General features: G+C 41.0%; 1 protein-coding gene across 1 annotated transcript in view; it reads right to left on the bottom strand.

The window, feature by feature from the left end:
• Positions 1-11,599: 11,599 nt before the first annotated feature.
• The window catches only part of ANXA5 (annexin A5), a 32,812-nt gene continuing 20,349 nt past the window's right edge, over positions 11,600-24,062 (bottom strand). The window contains exons 7-13 of the mRNA XM_081565906.1: positions 22,881-22,960; positions 22,384-22,440; positions 17,141-17,234; positions 16,165-16,260; positions 14,253-14,311; positions 13,921-14,043; positions 11,600-12,745 (exon numbers count right to left, since the gene is read on the bottom strand). Coding sequence (XP_081422032.1) covers positions 12,683-12,745; positions 13,921-14,043; positions 14,253-14,311; positions 16,165-16,260; positions 17,141-17,234; positions 22,384-22,440; positions 22,881-22,960 — 572 coding nt within the window. The 3' untranslated portion in view covers positions 11,600-12,682. The remainder of the gene's footprint in view (positions 12,746-13,920; positions 14,044-14,252; positions 14,312-16,164; positions 16,261-17,140; positions 17,235-22,383; positions 22,441-22,880; positions 22,961-24,062) is intronic.

Here is a 24,062-nt window from a genome sequence, read left to right as displayed (position 1 = left end):
CCAGATGGAGATATTATCTCATCCTCAAGGTGGCTTGCTGTAAACACAGCCCTGAGGGGCAGACTTGTATTCCTGGCACTCTGAGCAGGAACGTCCATGGACACTCATAGCTCGTGGTGGATTGCCTCCCTCAGCCCCTGGGAGGCTGGGCTTGAAGCCACATGGATGGACTGGACCCTGCCTCAGTCCCTCACCGTCTCCGAGTCTCCAACTTTGCAGGAGACACAGTTGCCCTTCACCATAAAGCTAAACACACATCTAAGTTGGGGAGTAGAGGGCTGAAGGAGGACAAGACAGGAGCTGCAGTTGACATGAGTCCAGCTGCTGTCCCATGCCAACCAGATGAGCCTGTGGATAAGTGACAGCATAACATGATCTGTAACAGTCCCTCACTAAGCTTTAGAGCATAAAAAGCAAGATCACTGGTGTTCCACTTCTGCCTTCCAAGTCCTGTGCAAAATCTCTCTCGTGACCCACGCTAACCTGGAATTATAGAGCAATGGAAATACTGGAAAACAAAAATTCATCTTAGCTAAATTAACCTAATATAATCCACCACAGGCCGTGGACATATGGTCTTCATATCACCTTCCTTCCAAAGCTGTTAAGCCTCGCTGTCCATCTCCCGGCAAAGAGATTCCTATCATTCTTGTTTCCTGAAGGAATGGCTGAGGGCCAAAGGGACAATAGAAACCACTACTCATGTTATTTCAGGAGTTCCCAAGACCACCGCAGGCTCAATCATTCTCTAGGAGGACTACGGGTCTCAGCATATAATCATATTCACAACTAAGAGTTATTACCATATTCACAGCTAAGAGTTATTACGGTGAAAGGATTCAAAGCAAAATCAGCAATGGAAAAGCTGTATGCAGAGAAGTCTGAACAGCACCAGGCACAAGGTCCCAAGAGTCCTCTCCCCGTGGGGTCCCACAGGATGCTCTTAGTCATCCTAGCAGTGAGTTGTAGCAACACATGTGAAAAGTTGTGTGCCGGAGATGCTCATTAGACATTCCCTGCCCGAAGTTTTCCCTTCGGGGGCTGGTCACATAGGCGCTCTCTGCCTAGCATCTACTCGAATTCCAGACTCCCAGAAGGAAAGCACCAGTTCAGCGTCAACCATACTGTTTGTACAGCACGGGCCCAGTGAGCTGCTCTTAACAGTTGTAGCCACGATGGGAATCTTCTCGAAACCTAAGCTCCCAGATGCCAGCCGAAGGCCAAGCAGACACGCTGGTTAAGAGCAAAGCAGGAGAGCAGAGGCTGTGGTTATGGGGCTGGGGACAGCAGTCTGTCTATGTAGGCAGACAGTGGGGCCCAGGACTGCAAAGATGCTTGGGGGTTAAGGAGGAAGAGATTTGAACTACAGAACATGATTCGGGCTTTACAGAGTTGACTGCAGGAAGCTACTGAAGGCTTCTGGGCAAGTAGAAACAGGATGAATATGAGACCTCAAAAGTAAACCAGTGTTTTCTTTTTTTTTTTTTATCAATATCCTCTAACACATACACACAAGCAGCTATCATAGACATTTTTTTTTTTTGCTAATCACCACTCCACATGAATTTTTAATACCACAGGTATTCTGCTTATTTGCTTACGTATGTATGTATATGTATCTATGCTTTATACACAAAAAGAGTAAATTCTTTTCAGCCCCCAAGAATCAACTTTCACCCTCTTAGGGGTGATATTTCCCCCATTGAGAATAAACAGATTGTAAGATGTGTAGAACTAGAGGGTGATTTATCAACACCTGGGAATACAAAGGATTTCTGTATTCCTTGCAGCAAGCCAAGCAAGCACGCAGGGGAAGAGGCTGGGGCTGACCGAAAGAACACGCGTTAGATCCAAGCACAGTCTGGCAGCAGACTGAGCCAAAGCAGGATGTGGAGCCAGGAGGCCAAGGAGCTGTTCGGAAGGTGGCCACTTTAGGGGCGATGCGGCAGCAGCTTGCAGCTGGATACCAGGAGCAGGGGGAGCCCCAGTGAGGCAGAGGAGCATGGTACCAGGGTGTCCGAGAAGGTGACGGGGCCTGCCAGCCGTGATGGGCCTGCCAGCCGTGACAGCCCTGCGCGTGTGCTGTGTGGCGGCCGACTCACAAGGCCACCAGCAGGCAGGAGAGAAACTGACACCAGACAAGGATGCTGGGAGTAGCAAGGAGGCAGCGGTGAAGTGCTGGGGGCCCGGGGCAGAAGCTGCGTCTGGAGGACAGATCTGGAGCCCAGAGGTCAGCAGCAGGACAGCCCAGCAGGGCACCTTGTGACCACTCTCTGTGAGGCAGGCAGGGAGGCAGTTTAGGTACTGCCTTCTTTATGTCACGTTGATCAGCCTGGGAACAGAAATGGAGTTAAGGGAAGGAACAACGCTGGTGGTGCCAAGGGAAGTAGAGAGAGTGAGGGCACGGGAACTCAGCAGCACGGGCCAGAGGCTCTCACAGCAGGGGCGCTTACGACAGCATTTCAGGACAGCTTTTTCCCCGAGGGAAATAAAAGTTTGTTTTATTTCAAAACAGTAACTTCCTTATATTGGAGCACTGGCTAAAATTCAATACTAAAACAAATATAAATTCCTTATGAAGTCAAAGTATATATATCAGGTGAATTTTCTGAATTTATTTTAAAGGCAGCATTTTTAAACCATAGAAAACTAGAACTAATTTACATCAACACATGTGTAAAATAAGCCACAGTTCAAATTTAAGCTGAATAATGGCAGCCCACTCCAGTACTTTTGCCTGGAAAATCCCATGAATGGAGGAGCCTGGTAGGCTGCAGTCCATGGGGTCACTGGGCGTTGGACACGACTGAGCGACTTCACTTTCACTTTTCACTTTCCTGCATTGGAGAAGGAAATGGCAACCCACTCCAGTGTTCTTGCCTGGAGAATCCCAGGGACGGCAGAGCCTGGTGGGCTGCCGTCTATGGGGTCGCACAGAGTCGGACACGACTGAGGTGACTAACAGTAACAAAACCATGAAAATTACCTCAACTAATATTTGCTATTATTAAGAACATTGCATGGATTTTCAATAACTTAAAAGTGAATATATATTCTTCACATCTAATTTCCCCAGGAAGTACAGTTTTTTTTTAAACTACATTTCATTAGATTCATTAGGTGAAAGTCTGAGCAGTTATGAAACCCGGACTCTAAAAACAAAAATTGAGGTGCTAAAAATCTCACAAAAGTGAGACTGGGAGGGAAGTCATCATCATGAGAGAAATGTCATCAAATGTCTGGGAACTGGAAGAAGGGACAGAGAGGTGGTGTCTCATGAACCAAAAATACACAGAAAAGAGGCTGTAGATGATGAGAGACAGTCTTCCCCACTGTATCCCAGAAAAAGCTTTTGACTCACAGGCATCAAGTACCATGGACATGAGAATGGCATGTAAGACCTAAAACAGAAGAATTAATTGAAAATCTGTATTTGAAACAAAGCACATACACACACAAAACACTGGAGCTCAAGAAAACTCTCACCAATTGCCTACCCCTACCCCTATCCCCAGCCACAAAAAAAAGAAAAGAAGGAATGAAGGGAATGAGGGAAGGAGGAATGGGAAGAGAGGGGAAAGGAGTAGAGCACAGGAGGGAGAGGAGAGTCCTAAAAGATTGTAGGGCATGTCTACGGAGAACCAAGTCAGTGAGTGAGTACGGCCACCCTTGGGGTTAAGCCACACACATGCTGGTATTTAGAGGTGCCCAGTATGTAGCACGTCTAGAGAGAAATCAGCTTCAGGATAGAAATCCCAGGAGGAAAAACATGGGCAAGGTGCCACAGACTTCCAACAATATTACCAACACTTAAGAAACAACAAAGGCATAAGCATAAGGATGGAAGGTAAAAGTACACCATGACGGCGGAAATAAAATCACAGACCACAGCCAGCTTAGAGATTAGTCAATAATCTTAATTTTTCTATTTCAAATTGTAGAATCAATAAACTGACAAAAGACTTAATTGGGATCATTGACCAGAGTATATATAGGATGAACCCTGACCATTTAAAAAGTAAAAGGACAGTTGACAAGAGGTGGCAGATGGACACGGGAGAGAACTAGTGAAGAGTCGCATGTACCCTTACCTTCCAAGAAAGGGGTCTAGAGATTCTTCCCATAGTTGTAGGAACAAGAAATATATCTTTTAACGATACATAGGTAACCTGAGAAGAACTAAGAGCAACATAACTACACTGAGAGGAGGGAGAAGATACGAGGAAAGTGGGGTAAGTATTACCATCTATTACAGCACAGAACCAAGAGAAAATCTTGATATGAATAAATGAGAAAAGAGTGTACATACACAGCGCAGTAGTATAAGTATTACAAATATACATGTTTATATCTCAGATATAGATAGATATGTAGGTTTTGTAGTTGTTCAGTTGCTCAGTCGTGTCCAACTTTTACGACCGCATGTATGCAGCGCTCCAGGCCTCCCTGTCCTTCACCATCTCCTGGTGCTTGCTCAAACTCATGTCCATCACTTCAGTGATGCCATCCAAACATCTCATTCTCTGTCATCTGCTTTTCCTCCTCTCTTCAATCTTTCCCAGCATCAGGGTCTTTTCTAATGAGTCAGCTCTTCCAATCAGGTGGCCAAAGTATTGGAGTTTCAGCTTCAGCATCAGTCCTTCCAATGGACATTCTGGATTGATTTCCTCTAGGATTGACTGGTTTCATCTCCTGGCAGTCCAAGAGACTCTCCAGAGTCTTCTCCAACACGACAGTCCAAAAGCATCAATTCTTTGGCATTCAGCCTTCTTTATGGTCTAACTCTCACATCCATACATGACTACTGGAAAAACCATAGCTTTGAAGATAGATCTTGGTCAACAAAGTGATGTCTCTGGTTTTTAATATGTTGTCTAGGTTTGTCATAGCTTTTCTTCCAAGGACAAGTGTCTTTTAATTTCACGGCTGCAGTTGCCATCTGCAGCAATTTTGGAGCCCAAGAAAATAAAATGTGTCACTGTTTCCATTATTTCCCCATCTACTTGCCATGAAGTGATGGGACCAGATGCCATGATCTTAGTTTTCTGAACGTTGAGCTTTAAGCCAACTTTTTCACTCTCCTCTTTCACTTTCATCAAGAGGCTCTTTAGTGCTTCACTTTCTGCCATAAGGGTGGTGTCATCTGCATATCTGAGGTTATTGATATTTCTCCTGGTAATCTTGATTCCAGCTTGTGCTTAATCCAGCCCAGCAATTTGCATGATGTACTCTTCACATAAATTAAATAAGCAGGGTGACAATATACAGCCTTGACATACTCCTTTTCCAATGTGGAACCAGTCTGTTGTTCCATATCTGGTTCTAACTCTTGCTTCTTGACCTGCGTACGTACAGGTATCTCAGGAGGCAGGTAAAGTAGTGTGGTATTCCCATCTCTTTAAGAATTTCCATTTGTTGTGATCCACACAGTCAAAGGCTTTAGCGTAGTCAATGAAGCAGAAGTAGAATGCATGTATATATATATATATATATATATATATATATACACATTCATATCTCTTCCAGATGTTCAAGCTGGTTTTAGAAAAGGCAGCGGAAACAGATATTAAATTGCCAGCATCTGCTGGATTATTGAAAAAGCAAGAGAGTTCCATAAAAACACCTATTTCTGCTTTATTGACTATGCCAAAGCCTTGGACTGTGTGGATCACAACAAACTGTGGAAAATTCTTCAAGAAGTGGGAATACTAGACCACCTGACCTGCCTCTTGAGAAATCTGTATGCAGGTCAGGAAGCAACAGTTAGAACTGGACATGGAACAACAGACTGGTTTCAAATAGGAAAAAGAGTACGTCAAGGCTGTATATTGTCACCCTGCTTATTTAACTTATATGCAGAGTACATCATGAGAAACACTGGGCTGGATGAAGCACAAGCTGGAATCAAGATTGCTGGGAGAAATATCAATAACCTCAGATATGTAGATGACACCCTCAGAAAGTGAAGAAGAACTAAAGAGCCTCTTGATGAAAGTGAAAGAGGAGAGTGAAAAAGTTGGCTTAAAGCGCAACATTCAGAAGACTAAGATCATGGCATCCAGTCCCATTGCTTCATGGCAAATAGATGGGGAAACAGTGACACTTTCTCTTTTTGGGCTCCAAAATCACTGCAGATGGTGACTGCAGCCATGAAATTAAAAGACGCTCCCTCCTTGGAAGGAAAGTTATGACCAACCTAGACAGCATATTAAAAAGCAGAGACACTACTTTGCTAACAAAGGTCCGTGTACTCAAGGCTATGGTTTTTCCAGTAGTCATGTAGGGATGTGAGAGTTGGACTATAAAGAAAGCCGAGTGCCAAATGATGCTTTTGAACTGTAGTGTTGGAGAATACTCTTGAGAGTCCTTTGGACTGCAAGGAGATCTAACCAGTCCATCCTAAAGGAGATCAGTCCTGGGTGTTCATTGGAAGGACTGATGTTGAAGCTGAAACTCCAGTACTTCAGCCAGCTGATGCGAAGAACTGATTCATTGGAAAAACCCTGATGCTGGGAAAGATTGAAGGCAGGAGGAGAAGGGGACAACAGAGGATGAGATGGTTGGATGGCATCACCGACTCAATGAACATGAGTTTGGGTGGACTCTGGGAGTTGGTGATGGACAGGGAGGCCTGGCGTGCTGCAGTCCATGGGGTCACAAAGAGCCAGACATGACTGAGCGACTGAACTGAACTGATACATGTCTCAGATATATATATATATATAGATATATATCCATATATGTATATGTATACATATATGTGCATATATATATCAGAAATATGGATAAAGTTTCATGGAAAATGATAAAAATGTTTAAGGCTTTTGACACCCACCCCCATGGGGAATGGAATGGGCTGGAAAGTGAAAGCATAAGGATGTCTTCCTTATAGTTAGTTCCACTCTTTTTTGACTTTTTTAATTGTTCCATTTATTGCTTTGTTAAAAGACAAAGAAAATTTTCTTTAATAAAAGAAGTTACTTTGTGCAGTAATAAGCTAGTTAGTTCCAGAAATAGGGGAGTAGCAGGAATGGAAAGGAGGGGGCAGATATGATAAACATATTGAAGGAAGAATTATTTGGACTTGATAATTAGTTTAACATGAAAGACAAGGAAAGGGAGGATATAAAAATATTCCCAAAATTTTGAGACTGAATAATTAAAAGAATTTTAGAGCCACTATCACAAATAGGGAATTTGGGAGGGCAAACTTGTCTGTGGGATATGTGATGAATATAGATTCAGACATTTGTGTATTAAAGCCAATGTTTTAAAAAAGTGAATTTAAATTTTTAAAATATTTCTTCATTTCAAATATCAAAACCCAGAAGACAAATTCATTCTGTAGAAGGTGCCCGTTTTCTCTATGTGCACCTCTGGCTGTATCTTCAAATGTTGCCAGGTTGAAAAATGAAAAGAAATATGTAACATCCATAGAAAATATCCAAAGACTGTAGGAAAAGTTGACAATCCTCCATGCTCCATTGTAGGGTTGGGAGCAGGAGAGAAGGTGAGACTTAATTAACTACCAAACATCCTGGGAGAAAAACAAATCCGTGCTTCAGAAACCAACACTGACTAGCCTAAACCAGGGAAAACAAGATGATTCTAAGCCACCAAGCTACAGATGAGTAACCTAGTAGGGAATTAAATTTTAAATTCACTTTTTGTCTGAGGGTTGAGGTGAGGAAGATGTGTAGGAATACCTTCTGTTGCTGAAAAATGAACAAGCTCAGTTTATGTAGAAGTGCAGTATGTAAGTTTATGCCAACAGCAACACCTACTGGGCACAAGATAGACTGTCACAGACCTGGTATGAGATTCTTCAAAGTGTGCAAGTGTACGTACACACACACACACACACATTTGAGGGGGCAAAAATATCCACAGAGATTTTTGATCTTAAGTATATATTCAAAATCCAGTAATAAAATATTTTCCCCATCTATGTCAGCTAAATTAGCCAAGGGTATGTATGATTTGGAAGCTTTACTTATACTTGGGATATAGAACATCATTCCTACCCTAATGAAGAGAAAATACTGTGTGTACCACAAAGTATTTTTTTTGAAACCATTTGTGGTTGGCAGAAAAATGTCCCCACTCCCAGCAAAAAGAAAAGTGAATGTCTTAATGTCTGGAATCTGTGAATACATGACCTCATAGGTATTGGCGGATGTGATTTTCAAATGGGAAGAGGGCCTAGACTACCCACTCAAGCCCAGTGTAAACAACAAAGGTCCTTAAAAAGGGGCAGGGGAGGGAGTCAGAGACAGAGGAGATGAGAGGTCAGGAAGCAGAAACTGGAGTGAACTGATCGCTGTTTTGAAGATGGAAGAAGGCTGCAACGTGGAGGCCTCCAGGTATCCTCTAGAAGCTGGGACAGACGGGATGGATTCTCCCCAGAGCCTCCAGAAGGGGACACAGTCCTGCCGACACCTTGATTTTAGCCCAGTGAGAATGATTTTGGACTTCCAACCTCTCAAACTCTTAAGATAGTAATTTGTGTTATTTTAAGCTGCCAACTTCATGATTATAAAGAAAGCCGAGCGCCGAATTGATGCTTTTGAACTGTGGTGTTGGAGAAGACTCTTGAGAGTCCCTTGGACTGCAAGAAGATCCAGCCAGTCCATCCTAAAGATCAGTCCTGGGTGTTCATTGGAAGGACTGATGCTGAAGCTGAAACTCCATTACTTGGTACACCTGATGCGAAGAACTGACTCATTTGAAAAGACCCTGATGCTGGGAAAGATTGAGGGCAGGAGAAGGGGACGACAGAGGATGAGATGGTTGGATGGCATCACTGACTCGATGGACATGGTTTTGGGTGGACTCCAGGAGTTGGTGATGGACAGGGAGGCCTGGCGTGCTGCGGTTCATGGGGTCACAAAGAGTCGGACACGACTGAGCGACTGAACTGAACTGAACTTCATGATATCTGATGTCTATGTATTAAAAGTCAGATAGATGAGAAATGGAATATTTCGTGCCATATAAGACAAAGGATGTCATGGTCATCAGTGACCGTGGCCCTTCAATGGGAGCCTTTGAGACCCCAGGAAGCCTCAGGAAGGAGAAGACCTGCCATCCAGCAGCCAGTAGACCACAGCCACTCTCGGCCGTGAGCCCTGAGGAAGCTCAGGGTGTGAGAACACAGGGTACTGGTCCCAGAGAGCCGAGGTGCATATCAAAGGAATGATTTCAGTGAGCCCAGACTCTTGCATCTTCCTGTACAGAGAAAAGCACTAAATTCCTTGAGGTATCTGGTTTTAACAATAATCTTTTGACATTCAGACTACCACTAACTCCCTTCATGGTGACATCAGCTCCTCATCACCAGCAGAAAACCTTCTGTATGGTAAGTGCTTGGCTACATGAACTCTCCCTTCCCCCCAGTCACAGAAACTGACCTTCCCCCGCACCCCAGCTCTGGAGCAGTCTCTCAGAACCATCTGAGGTGCTATCTCCGGGGTGGCAGTCCTCATTCTGCTCCAAATAAAACTTAACTCACACCTCTCATGTGTATCTTTTTTAAGTCAACAAAATCAGTTGATGTAATTCACCTTATCAACAGAAAAAGAAGAAAACCCAAGCGTCTGGTTCAAAATGGCAACATAGAAGGATCTTGAATTTATCTTCTCTAATGGACACTAAATCTACAGCTAAGAAGGGAAAATTTTCCTCTGTGGGAGATACGAAAAAAAACGCCTAGCTAAGTGACTCCTATGCCATCAGACAAATGAAGAAACACCTACAATAAAGCTGGCAGGAGACTGAGACACAGTCTCACCATAAACCTCCCCAAGCACACTCACTCCGCCTTGCCCCAGACTGCCAGGATCTCCCAGGATTGCTTGCACACTTGGTCTGGTGAGCAGTCACAGAAGCTGCTGCTCACGAGACACCTCCTGGTTGCCTGGCTCTGGTGGCCACTGGGGCTTGCATGCAAATGTCTCACAGGAATGTTACAATCAATCAATCCTTGACTGGTTCCCCCTGCTCAGAGACAGCAGTTTGAAAAGAAGAAGTAAAACTGTCATTATTTACAGATGACATGATACTAAAAAGAAAACCCTAAAGACACTACCAAAAACTGCTAGAATAAATGAATTCAGCAAAGCTACAGGATAAAAAAATATATACAAAAACCCCTTGCACTTCTATACCCTGTAACAAACTATCAGAAAGAGAAATTAAGAAAACAATCCCATTTATTATTGCATCAAAAAAAAATAATATTTAGGAATAAATTTAACCAAGGAGGTGAAAATTCTAAGAAACTGATGAAAGAAGTTCAAGAAGACACAAATAAATGGAAAGATATATATTCCATTTATAGATTGAATAATTAATACTGTTAAAATGGAAAGATATATATTCCATACTTGTAGATTGAATAATACTGTTAAAATGTCCATGTTACCCAAAGTGATCTACAGATTCAATGCAATCCCTATCAAAATCTCAACAGCATTTTCACAGAAATAGAACAAACAATCCTAAAATTTTTAGGTAACCACAAGACTCCAAATGGCCAGAGCAATCTTGAGAAAGAAAAAGTTGGAGACAACATGCTTCCTTATTTTCAACTATATTATACAGCTATGGTACCAAAACAGTAAGGCACTGGCTTAAAAGGGCTTCCCTAGTGGCTCAGCTGGTAAAGAATCTGCCTGCAATGCAGGAGACCCGGGTTCAATCCCTGGGTTGGGAAGATCTCCTGGAGAAGGGAATAGCAACCCACTACAGTATTCTTGACTGAAGAATTCCACGGACAGAGGGCCTGATATATAGTCCACGGAGTCACAAAGAGTTGGACACGACTGAGTGACTAACTATCGGCATAAAAATAGACATACAGTTTATATAGATCAACACAGCAGACTAGAAAGCCTGGAGATAAACCCAGGGATATATGGTCAACTAATGTTCGACAAAGGAGCCAAGATATAATAGGAAAAGAATAGTCTCTCCAGTAAACAGTGCTGGGAAAATTGGACACCACATGTAAAAGAGTAGAACTGGGCCTACACCATACATAAGACTTAACTCAGAACAGATTAAAGTTATGAATGCAAGACCTGAAACCACAAGCCTCCTAGAAGAAAAACATGGATGGTCACCTCCTTGACATCAATCTTGGTGATGATTTTCTGGACACCAAAAGCAAATATAAACATGTGGGGTTACATTAATTGAAAAGCTTCTGCACAGCAAAGGAAACCGTCAACAAAATTAAGGGGCAACCTACAAATGGGAGAAAATATTTGCAAATCCTATGTCTGATAAGGAGCAAATACCCAAAATATTGGAGGGTAATATCCAAAATATATGAAGAGCTCAAATAATAGTAACAACAAAAAATAATCTGATTAAAAATGGGCAGAGGATCTGAATAGACATTTTTCTATTGAAGATATACAGATGTACAAGATATACACGGCACGGGGCGTCTCCCCAGGCTCACATGAGTCATCTTCGCCTCCACAGAGCAGCAGGAGGGCTTTCTGATAGTCCCTGGACGTGTCCCCTGAAACCCAAATGCACTGTTAACCTTCATGACTCATAGAAGCCACAGAAAACAAAACATTAAGACATATCTGGTAACATGTTTTATTCATACGACTTTTCTCCGAGTGACTTTCACATCAGGAATGTTTGGGTTTTATTTTTTAGTTTAAGTTTTTAAATTAGCTTTTCCGATAAGCAACTAGTGTTAGCACTGCTTTAACTGATGCCCACATAAACATGCTACCAATAAATGAGAATGCTTAATGGCTTATTACACACTATGTATGTGCTTAGTTGGTAATTTGTGTCCGACTCTTTGCAACTCCATGAACTATAGTCCACTAGGGTCCTCTGAGAGTCCAGGGGATTCTCCAGGCAAGAATACTGGAGTGGGTAGACACTCCCTTTTCCAGGGGATCTTCCCCACCCCAGCATCTCTTACGTCTCCTGAATTGGCAGGCGGGTGCTTTACCGTCTGAGTTACCAGGGAAGCCCTCCCCCTTCAACTCCTCCCTCATCCCCTACTGCACAGGAAATTCATTCTGCAGTGTTGTATTTCATGCTTTTCAACCAAAAGCCAACTTTTAATAACTTTTGACAATTCAGTTGTCAACTGATAACACTGTCAACTGACCAGCCTGAAAAAAATATATTCTTGTTCAATATGTAAATCGAGTAAGTTTTCCAGACATACACCCACGTGAAATTCAGGAAGACGGAAATGTTTATTATTCATTAATCTTTTGATTGCAACCATCATGATTTTTTAGGTTTAACTTGGTAGCAAACTTGATTAATAACACTTCCAGGAGTTCACAATTTCAAGGCTAAGGTTCCAATTAAGGTAATATGGTTATCAATTTAATATAAATGAAGCTTTTTAAAAAGCGTGAAAGCAGTCTGCCTCTTACAGGAAAATATAAATGATCCAGACTTTAGTCTTAGTAACATAAGTACACTTTAGTGTTACAACAGTTAAAGAGAAAGATCTTAACTAAAGAGTAGAAAGGAGCACCGCTATGTTCTTCTACAACGTGTATGTTTTGGCCATAGCGTGCTAGCGTGAGTAAGGCAATGTGCTCAGCACTGGCGTGCAGAGTGCAGTGAGCTGCGCTGCAGGAAGGCAGTGGTGCTGGGCGGACACGGCGCGGGGCGGCTCCCCAGGCTCCCATCAGTCATCGTCACCTCCACAGAGCAGCAGGAGGGCTTTCTTATAGTCCCCAGACGTGTCCCCCTGAAACCCAAATGCACTGTTAAACTTCATGACTCACAGAAGCCACAGAAAAGAAAAAATTAAGACATATCTGGTATCATGTTTCATTCATGCGACTTTTCTCCGAGTGACTTTCACATCAGGGATGTTATAGAGAGTATCCTATTGATGCAACTGATGTTTAACTTCATAATTTTACCCCTTAAAAGCTAAGTCCTATCAAAGACAGTGAATTATGTTCTCCCCTCCAGTAACACAGAGAACAGGGAAGCTTTTATAACCATGTTCAACTCAAGCTTTCTGAGCACAGTCTAAGTCTCTATCATACAGGATATGTCTGGCTATGGGGGGTGACTGCCCAGCTGTATGGCTTTGCCTCAGACAGGAGGGCAAGACACATTTTTGCCTCTGCTTGTCTCATGCACAGATATGTGTGATAAGTCATGTTTCAAGCTATGAGTCACTGGGAGAACTCTGTAGTACCCATCAGCCAAGCCATATCACACACACACACATACACACACACACACACAAAGGAAAAAGCCTACTCAACTGAAACGCTGCTTTACACACAACCCACATTCCCCTTTATCAAACATAAAGACAAAGGCAGAGAGGAAGGAAGGAGGGAAGGAATGAATGGAGGGAGGAATGGAAAAGAAAGAAAAACTCAGAAGGCTTTAAGCCAAATTTAATCACAAACCACAGTGTCCCTTGCTTTTAAAAGAACAAAAATGATAGCAATACTTAAGCTCTTTACTTATTCCTAATATGACCTGTTTGGTTCTTTGCTGAACTATGACACTAGAAACCAGGTGATAACAGACAAGAAAGAAAAGACCAATACATTAATAAAAGAAAGGACAAACTCATAAAAACAGTTGGAACTGATGAAAGGCAGAAAGAACAAACATTATGTGGACAAGACTGGATTTAGTGAGTCATCTGTCACCACTACTAAATAACGCTTCTAAGCTCAACCGGAGCCTCAGCCTCACCAAGAGCCAACCCTTCATTCGGGAGCCAGCATCTGCACTTCAGGAGACATTATGCCAAATTCTGTATCTCTGAGCTCTAATCACAGCACTAGAATTTTAAAGTTGACAGAAGAATCAGGTTCTCCCATTCATGTCTTCCACGCTATTTATTGTCCTGCTGAGGGTTTCCAAACATAATTTAAAGAAAGGTTTTACTACCTTAATCATAGAATAAAGAGAGGTGGCAAAATTCTTCCTAAACTCCTTCCTAATGTTATACAGATCAATCTCACTTCTGGAAACCACAATTCTGATGAGGGTATGATCATCTGTTCCAGCTCCCTTTAAAAAAGAAAAAGAGAGACACACATTGTTTAAAAATGTCAATTATAGCATCAAACTCTCCTGAGTTGGGTGAGTCAATAAAGTAAAACAATTTAGTAGAATTCAACCACCTGTTTCAAGGAGGGGAAAAAAACCTCAAGGTCTATCCTCTAAAATGTATTAGAGAGATAAATTAATTAGATAGAAGATTCAAGGCATGCACTTACCTTCATAGCATAGTAGAGGGTTTCTGCAAGGTAGGCAGGTATACTGCGAATGGATTTCACTAAGAAAATAAATAATATAATGGTCACATGCTATTCTAATGTGAAAAGGATTAAGTAATTAAAATCAAAAGGGCCTCATGCCTATCAGTTCAGTTCAGTTCAGTCGCTCAGTCGTGTCCAACTCTTTGCGACCCCATGGATTGCAGCACACCAGGCCTCTCTGTCCATCATCAACTCCCGGAGTCTACCCAAACCCATGTCCATCGAGTCAGTGATGCCATCCAACCATCTCATGCCTGTAGCTCTACTTAAACACAAGTATGAAAGTAACACAGGTTAATGAGCTGCTTATTCACAAGCTGCTCTGGTTTCCTTGCTACAGAGTATCTCCACAGACAGCAACTTGAGTTCTCAGAGTTCTAAATTCTGCACAGAAAGGCATGCAGCACAGGGTTGTGGCTCGATTTTCAACAGCCCTTTCTGCTATGACCACCTTTGTGCTGAAGTTTTGGCAGTCTGGGCTGTTAAGCCACAACCTTCTTCATCCCCATGAATTATACAGATCTCCTAGCAGTTTTCATTTCAACATATTCAAGCAAATGTACACTGTTACCCTATGTAATCTGACCAACCTCAGACTATCTGCCTGTAATCTTAACCTAGGTATTCCCTCTGTATTCTATACCATCCGTGATTCACACGGAGCAGTATCAGACTTGCCCATTTTGGTAGAAACACCCAAACAAATTGGGAACAGAAGAGTATCTTCCCTGAACATGTACATGTCTACTGTATGTTAGGACTCCTCAGAACGCAAGTCTACTAGTTTCAGAAACTATCACAAAACAATTCCTTAATATTCAAAAACAGGAAATTCCCCAGTGGTCCAGTGGTTAAGACCCCGTGCTTTCACTGCCAAAGGCTTGGGTTCAGTCCCTGGTTGGGGAACTAAGATCCCACAAGCTGCATGGTATGGCCAAAAAAGAACAGAACACTTAATACACAAAAGTAACAAATTGCTGATTGGAGGCAGTATTTTCTCTTTTCCAATGCTTAAGAAAAACAGCCACTGGTAACTAAAACTGTCATAACATTTATGTGCATATTTTGAACGGGCCATCTAAAAGATTTCTATTAAAATTCATTAATTACAGATTGAAATGAAAGGCTACTGTTAGTGCTGGTTTGTGCATACATTTAGCTTATTTTCCAGAAGACAGCACAAAAACTTCAGCTCAACACCACATACTTGGAACAAACAGCAGACAGAGGTTCACTCCAAACCCATATGAAAACTGGGACTACAGCAAATTCACAAACTAGGTTTTCCCTGGATCTGGAGAGTATGTAATAATACTACAATAAACTGCACAAACTCGGTCCTCCAATTTTCCACGTTATTGTGAATATTTAGCGAAAATAAAATTCTAAACTATTTACTCAGGTTAATAACCACTATCATATTTTCCATTATAGCAAAGATACTTTTTCTAAATCAGATCCCACCTTCTCAGTGTGCTTCAAAACTGTGAGAATGGTATTCTAAAGAAAAAACTCCATGGGTATCAGAAATAACATTTACAAGAAAAATGTTTACCTTTTGAGATAATAATGCCCATACTTCAAGTTCACAATGAAATAGTAATATTTTTAATGCCACTTCAAAATGATTTCTAAAAAAATTCTCTTAGTGTTTCCATAAGATAAAATGAAATAACCAGATGTTTCACTTTTTTGCAACATCAAAACAGATTCTGAATTGGAAACCTAGGAGTTTGCTTCACCCATGTCATGATTAAGCTCTCTTTTTATATAAAAAAATTGATGGTTATTTTTTACATATAGCTTCAACTGAATAAAATACTTTAGCTCTTAATACCATGAATATTATATACATTATAAAATTACTTACCAACAGCAAGGAGAAGTTGTTCCAAATTGCCAGAAGTCTCTCGGTCAATGGTTTCTTCAATTTGAAACCCTGATATAGTCATGTATTTGTCAAACACTAGAAAACATGAAAACAATTTCTTAATCACATAGGATTCACTCTTTCCAGAAAGAAGATATTTACTCTAACCAGGTACTGTCTGACCAATCACAAATTTCCCCTTTATCCTTGCTGATGAACCTTGATTTTGCTCAGAGTCTCAATGTGCCAAGCTCAAAACAATAGATTATAAATGTTCTTTGTTCACTCATTTCCCAGCCCCTCCTTACTAGTTATAACCAGTAAGACCCAAAGGTAAATTTGCTGGGAAGGATTCTGAAAAATCTTTCTCTTTCCTTATTAATTAAAAGTAATGGACAGATAGGATTAGTTTACCCTTTTCTTCTTGCTGTGAAAATGGCTTGTACGTTTGGAGCAACATCAGCCATCTTGTGACAATGAGGTACCAAGCATGAGACAGAAAACCAAAGCACTGAGCCAACAGCAGAGAAGAAAAACAGAAAGAGCCCAGGTCCTGCCAAACCAGCCAAGCAATGCCACCTACATAAAGCCCAATCCTAAAGCCACTACCAGTAGGGTTTTCTGTAACTTGCAACTGAACTTTCTACCACCTGATAGCAGAAGTACTGATGAATATTCAGAGCTGAGCTCTTAGGTACCACCTACAGCTCAGTGATTTGTGACTATGAGTAACAATCTAGTGGCCTATCTCCCTCATTACCCTGAGAGCAAAGAGCAGAATAAGGATCTTGAGTTTTGTAAAACCTACAATGGCAGCAAAGAGAATTATGAGATTTCCCAAGGTCACCAAAGGAAGAAAAAAACAAACTAGATTCATTCAGTAAAAGCCTGTTATATATTAGGTATTTTGGCATACTGGCTCTTTACTTTCAAAATTAATCAAAGTACCTGTATCATACACATTTTTATCACTCACCTCTTCTCAAATGAGATACACTTCGTGTTCCAAAGATGGTGATAAACTTTTCTTCATCTGTTCCCCATTTAAGCTCTCCAGCCTGGAACAAAGCCTATAAAAAAATTCAACTTCAATTAATAAATTGTTCTCCCATCTCATTTCCAGGTTCTTAATCACACTTGTGTTGTATTCCCTGAATATTAACTTGCCTGATTCCTATTTATATTTCAATTCTAATGTTTCCTACTCTGAAACTCAGTTCACTAAGTTTGGAGCCACTTCAAAGCTCACCACTGAACTCTCCTGCAGAAAATTAATGGGTCAGAACAATAAAGCAGGACAACAGCGCCAGGTTAAATGTTTCCAAAGTGTCTACCATGACTTGCAATCATTCAAGAGCAATGACATGTGTGGTGGGAAGTTCTGATTACCTCACTGATTATACACCCATTTATGGACCAGGAAGGGGTCTGGTCCATGTGTTATGCTTGCTCTGTAGTTGTTCAATAATATATGATAAAACTCCATGTCCCTTTACAACTGAAATTTAGCCAATGCTATCTACAGTTTTCCCATTTGTCAGAGATCCCATGAATTTTTTTAAAGGCTGTGAATATAGCACAGTGCCTGCATACAGCAGGCACTTAACATGCATTTGTTGAATAGTTTGAGTGTCTATATTTACTTTTTTACATGCAAAAGAATATACTTTCCAATATTCATACCATTGCTGAAAGAATTATTTACAAACATCATCATTAAATCTGAGTCCACATATTGACATGTTGATAATTCATTAAAAGTCAAAGAACCAATCTTTACAATGTCTATATTATGCTTTTAATCATTTCAAGGTAAGTTTACCTATTACAACAAGCCAAATGCAACTTGCTGAGACTACTACTGAGCTGTCCTTATGCCCACAGGTGGCAAAATAATGACAGGAGGTGATCAAAGCACGTGTTTGGATGTAGAATTTTTGATCACAGTATGTTTAAGAATACAGGTGATACTACTGCTAGATCTATTTTCTTTTACACTTCCAGAGAAACATATTCACATCCAATATTGATATTAATTTATTTTAATGATTAAAATAAAGCATATCAATCCTGGTCATGTGAGCATGTTCTTCAAAACTAAAAAGTTATTGCAAGAGTCTTGTAAGTATCTAAATTTTAGAACCATATCAGGATGCTATAGACCTCTTAAGGTAACTTTTTTAATCTAATTATAAAATAACACATTCATTGATAACTTTTATAAAACAGAGAAAAAACATAAATAAGAAAATTTATATTACCAAGAATTATCAACTTCCTGAAGATACTGGCTACTACCTCTAGAATGTTTTCACATATAGGAAAGACATACATTTAACACTTAAAAGTGGGGAACTGCTCACCCTGTACAATAATCCATGCACTGCTGAAGCTCTTCTTTCTTATCAACTGTTTTATATTTCTAGGGTTATTCTCTAGTAGCTACAGCTTGCATGGGACTAACTGGTGAGATGGCTATTTTTAACTATAGTCCCTTAATCTTCTTGTAAGAATTATGTTTGCGATCATTATCTAGTCTAAAACTACTACTAGGGGAACCTGGTGGCCCAAGGGTTGACTCGGCACTTCCATAGCAGGGGGTATGGGATCCATACCTGGTCAGGAAACTAAGAACCCACAAGCCACCCAGCACATCCAAAGTATTTTTAAGGTAAGAGTTAAAATGAGGATGCCCAATATCCATCGAGCGGTTTTAGGTGAGGGAGCCTCACATCTCCTCACTCTCCCTCTTCTCTAAGAAGGGGCTTTTCAGTTTCCCCCAAGCAGTGTGATAACCTCAGATTCCCATGAAGAATACAGAGGTTTAGGAATCAAAAAAGAGACCTGGTCCTTGTATTTATCTGTGTTTGTATTTATTTATCTTAGATGAATTACTTAATCGCTTCTTAAGCCTCAGTGTCTTCATCTACACAGGAATAATATTTCTATAGTTACTGATGGGGATTATACAGCTCACATAATGAATTCATGGAACAGTGTTAGGCAATCAACAGAAGGAGTTCAATAAATACTGATTCCCTTCTCCCTCCTTCCTTTAAGAGCTCAACTTTCTCTCCACAGAAAGTTTTATAAAACAAAGATTTTGGTGGCGGAAGAAGTAAAATCAGTTCAACATACTAAAAATGTTTTTTAAAAAAGTGAATTATCTACAGAATGTTCAATTCCCAGGTGAATGACTCACTGAGGCTTACCAAATCCCTGAAACAATAGGAATCTTTTTGATGCCAGGTATCAGCAGAGAAAAAAATTCAAAAGCTTATGAAAGGGCCCTTTAGTTGTCTTGGATCACTCTGAATTATGAAATCTGAAATTCTCATTGGGGCTTCCCGTTGGCTGAGACAGTAAAGAATCTGCCTGCGATGCAGGTGACCAGGGTTCAACCCCTGGGCTGGCAAGACCCTTTGGAGAAGGAAATGGCAACTCACTCCAGTATTCTTGCCTGGGAAATCCCATGGACAGAGGAACCTGGTGGGCTACAGTCCACGGGGTCACAAAGAGTCGGACATGACTGAGTGACTAACACTTTCACTCTCAAGGGATTTACAGGCACACTGCAAGTCTGAGAAGCACCTCTTTACAGTGAGTGCTCCGAGCAGAGGAATCAAAAACGGAGGTGAGAATGTCCTGTTCGCACTCTGCGGCTTCACCCTGCAGCAGCGCTCCCATCACAGCAGCAGCCCCCGCCCGCTAATGCAGGCTTCGCTGCGGGTGCCAGAGAGGACTGAAGCTGCCCCTCTCACGGCACCCACAGCCCCTGAGAAGCAGCCAGAATCCCACTCCTGAGACTCAGAGTGTGAGGACCAGCACACAGAAGCACACACAATGCCCGCCTGGAAGGCACGGGGCTCACCTCCACAACACGCAAACCCCTAACGTCAGGGAGTACGAGTCTGTGCGCTGCTTCAGCTTTGCTTCTTCAAGGCCAAGGTGAAGCTAGATCTTTCCTTCCAATCTGTATTTAATGAGCATGTTTTAGGGAGGGAGAAATAAGAGAGAGGAACTAACAGGTAAGAACAGCAAGACTGTAGTCTAGTGAGAGAGGAAGGGCTTCAGAGTCAGATAAGCCTAGGTGGAAATTCCAGCTCCACTACGACTCAGCGGGGGCCATGGGCTTGTTTCTCAAACCCCTGAGCTTCAGCTTCCTCATTTATAAAATGGAAATGATGCCCTCTATGTTACAGTTATGCATCGGTTCACTCATTAGTTCTTTACTGAGTGCTAATTATATGCCCTGGGTGGGCACTCAAGTAAACAGGCAGCTTCCACGTCAGGTGGCAAGGACCATGACAGGAAGCTTGAGATGCTACAGTCTTCCCTGAAAGGAGCACCCGACACACATCTGGGCGTCAGGCAGGGCGACCTGGAAAGAGCTAATATGAGGACTGAGCCCTGAAGAGGAATGAGGTGACTGAGTGGAGAAGGGGTGGGAAGAGAAAGCTGGAGGCGTTAAGAAAGCAAGAGACAGATAATAAAACCACATTTAGGGGCCTGAACTTTATCCTGCAGACAGTCAGCTCCTCTGAAGGTTTTTAAGGTTTTAAACAGAGATGGGACACAACAGGTTTGCATTTCATAAGGGATAATGAGGAAAACGTCAAATACTTCACAGACAGCCCTCAGCACACATTCCTTTCCTTTTCCTTCTCCAGCCACGCACAAGAGATGATAGCATCCTAACACCATAACGAAATCAACCCAATGAAGATTAGAACAATGTTCTCCTCGTTTCTATTAACAAAGTCAGATCACACATCCAAAAGCTGCTTCACAGGGAACAGTCAACTGGAGGAATGAATACAGCTTTTTCTCTTTCAATGGTGAATAACTAACAATCAAAATTTTATATTTTATTACAGGCATACTTCTTTACTGCATGCTTTACAGATATTTCATTTTTCACAAACTGAAGGTTTGGAAACAACCCTGAGTCAGGCAAGTTTACCAGAACCATTTTTCCAACAATGTTTGCTCACTTTTGTCTCTCTGGGTCACATTTTGGTAATTCTCACAACATTTCAAAACGTCATTATTATTATGTTTGTCATGGTGACATGTGATCAGTGATCTTTGATGTTACTATGTAGTTGTTTTTGCATTTTTTTAGCAATGAAGTATTTTTATTTAGGGCTTCACAGGTGGCACAGTGGTAAAGAATCTGCCTACCAATGCAGGAGACACAGGTTCAATATCTGGGTTGAGAAGATCCTCTGGAGAAGGAAATGGCAACCTACTCCAGTATTCTTGTCTGGAAAATCCCATGGACAGAGGAGCCTGGTGGGTTACAGTCCATTGGTTTGAAACGAGTTGGGTACGACTTTGCAACTGAGCACAAGCACTGTTCATTTAAGGGAGATACACTGTTTTTAGATATAATACTGCTGCACACTTACTGAAGTACCGTGTAAACATAACTTTTATATGCACTGAGAAACCAAGACAATTTCTGTAACTTGCTTTATCCTGATAGTCACTTTAGGGTGGTGGTCTAGAATCAAACCCACACTGTCTCCGAGGTATGCCTATATGGGAAACATGTGACCAGAGAGAAAGGGCTAGGGTATGTGCTTCTAGGAACCCAAGTAATTCCTTTATTAACATTTTCCAGTTTTCAGGTCTCATGTTTCAAATTTCCCAACACTTATTTCCTACATTTGACTACTTTACAAACCACATTCAGACTGCAACGGGATTTAAAAGCAACTTAAGTACAAAAATTTCATTAGGGGGTTGCTGAAGAGCAACTGAAGAAAGGACAATTCTATTTACAATTCTATCAAAGAAAAGGAGGCGGAGTCTTCAAATACTTCAAAAACACCATTTATCACTAAAATACTTTATTTTTTCTTCTTTGTCCTTTCCTACCAAGAAACTGACTACCACATTGCCGGTAGCATTCATAACACCTGGTTTTCCTGTAAAATTCTCCATTTTGGGAGTGTTCCATTATCTAAAGAAAAGTAACACATCCAGGTGGAATTCAATATTTATATGCAATTTATTTTTTTTCGTTTCAGCTTTGGGATAAAATATCTTGTTGCCCAGATCAAAATGAGTGACATTGACTTACATGTGTCTTGTGATTTGTAAATAACCCATTAGGTTACTTTTAGATGCTATTATAAGATGTTATGGTTTTCCATTAGCATGGTTTTCTCTTCATTTATGTCATAATAAAGTCATCACCTAAGTCTCACTTACCTGAGCATCTTGTTCAACCTGTGCTTCATCAATTCCAGCATCAGGGTCTCTATTAGCCTAGAAGAGATATGTCACATTATTGGATGACATGAGCATTTTCATTCAAAAAAAAAAAAGCAACAACAGTTCCAGCAGATGGTTATGCACATAAAGCTTTTTCTCTTAGGAATAATATGCTTTTATTAAGATCTTAACCAATTCTGCAATATTTTAGATTATCAGACAAGCACTGTTCAAAACCAACCTAACTAACCCTTTTGGTTTTAAAATCTATGAATAAAAGAGGATAGTGGTATTAAAAAAAAAGCAACAATGAGCTAGCTACTAAGAATTCAGGTCAGATATGCTGAAACACAAACAAACACTGGCACCACACAGCCTGAATCAAGCAAGTACCAGAAATAATTAAAAGAATTTTAAGTGACCTTACTTAACCAATTTCAGACTAGTCCAGCTTCAGAATTTTAGTCAAACCACAAATAGTCTCTAGCCAATACCTGAAGGAGGACCACCAACATCCTCTGGTAGTAGCCTGAAGTATCGCCCACCACATCATCTTCCAGGCTCGAGCCATACTCTGCAACAGAATAATTTCACTTATTTACAGCTCTGTCAACTAGAAAAGGATATCTTGCCTCATGAATCAAATGGAAGAGACATGAAGGAAGAAATATTTGATTAGCACAATAGTTTATCCTTCTCTGAGTGCTCTACAGACTGAAGGGTAAATGCTTTGAGTGAGAGGCTGATGAAAACAAATAGTCTCCCAAAAGCATTTGATTCAAACCTAAATCATGACTTAGTCATTTAGAAATGCTCTCAACTAATGCAGTTATTAATCTGTAGATACCGGATGGTGCTGGAAAGCCTCTAAAGTATAATCAATCTTAATTTCAAATTTTTGCTTTGCCTTCCTTTCAAATGTTTTACATGATTCACCTCCTAAGGTCTCCCATTCTCTAATATTCTGAGTTTTTTTCCTTTGGGGAATGGCCTTTCCCTAACAAGATACTTCTTCTCTGCAACAGAGTTATTTCTGAGAGACAGCAGGGATATTTTTAAATATGTCTTCCCCTCCTCTATTTCCAGCTGTTCAACATAAAACCACAGCCAAGGGGAAAACCAGGATTTGTACAAGTCTAAAGGCATCTTTCACTGTCTCTCAACCAGCTGCTATTAAAGGAACAGCTACTGAAGGTACTGAAAGTGAAAGTCTGTCGCTAACAGAGTCTTTCGCGATCCCATGGACGATACCGCACCAGGCTCCTCTGCCCACAGAATTCTCCACGCAAGAATATGAGTGGGTTGCCATTTCCTTCTCCGGGGGATCTTCCCAACCCAGGGACCAAACCTGCATCTCCTGCATTGGCAGGCAGATGCTTTACCACTAAGCCACTGCAGAAGCCCACTGAAGGTGTTACTCCAAGGCATTTAAATACTTCGTTATTTGAAAGGAGACGAAATTTAAAAGCTTGAAACTTCTACTTCTAGAGGTACAAAAAAGATATATATCTATTTCAATCAGTTGCTCAAATACAAAACTTTGATGGAATTTTTTATTTCTTCCTTTACTCCAACACCTATATACATATAATCAACCATCAAATGCTTTTAAATATTTCTCCTCTCTCTGATTTATTTGCCTCATACCTCCCACCAACCTAGGTTGAGCCATAACT

The sequence above is a fragment of the Giraffa tippelskirchi genome, chromosome 1 (assembly GCF_054371585.1).
Source record: "Giraffa tippelskirchi isolate mGirTip1 chromosome 1, T2T-mGirTip1v1.2.pri, whole genome shotgun sequence".
Taxonomy (NCBI): domain Eukaryota; kingdom Metazoa; phylum Chordata; class Mammalia; order Artiodactyla; family Giraffidae; genus Giraffa; species Giraffa tippelskirchi.
This window is presented reverse-complemented; position numbering and strand designations above follow the sequence as displayed.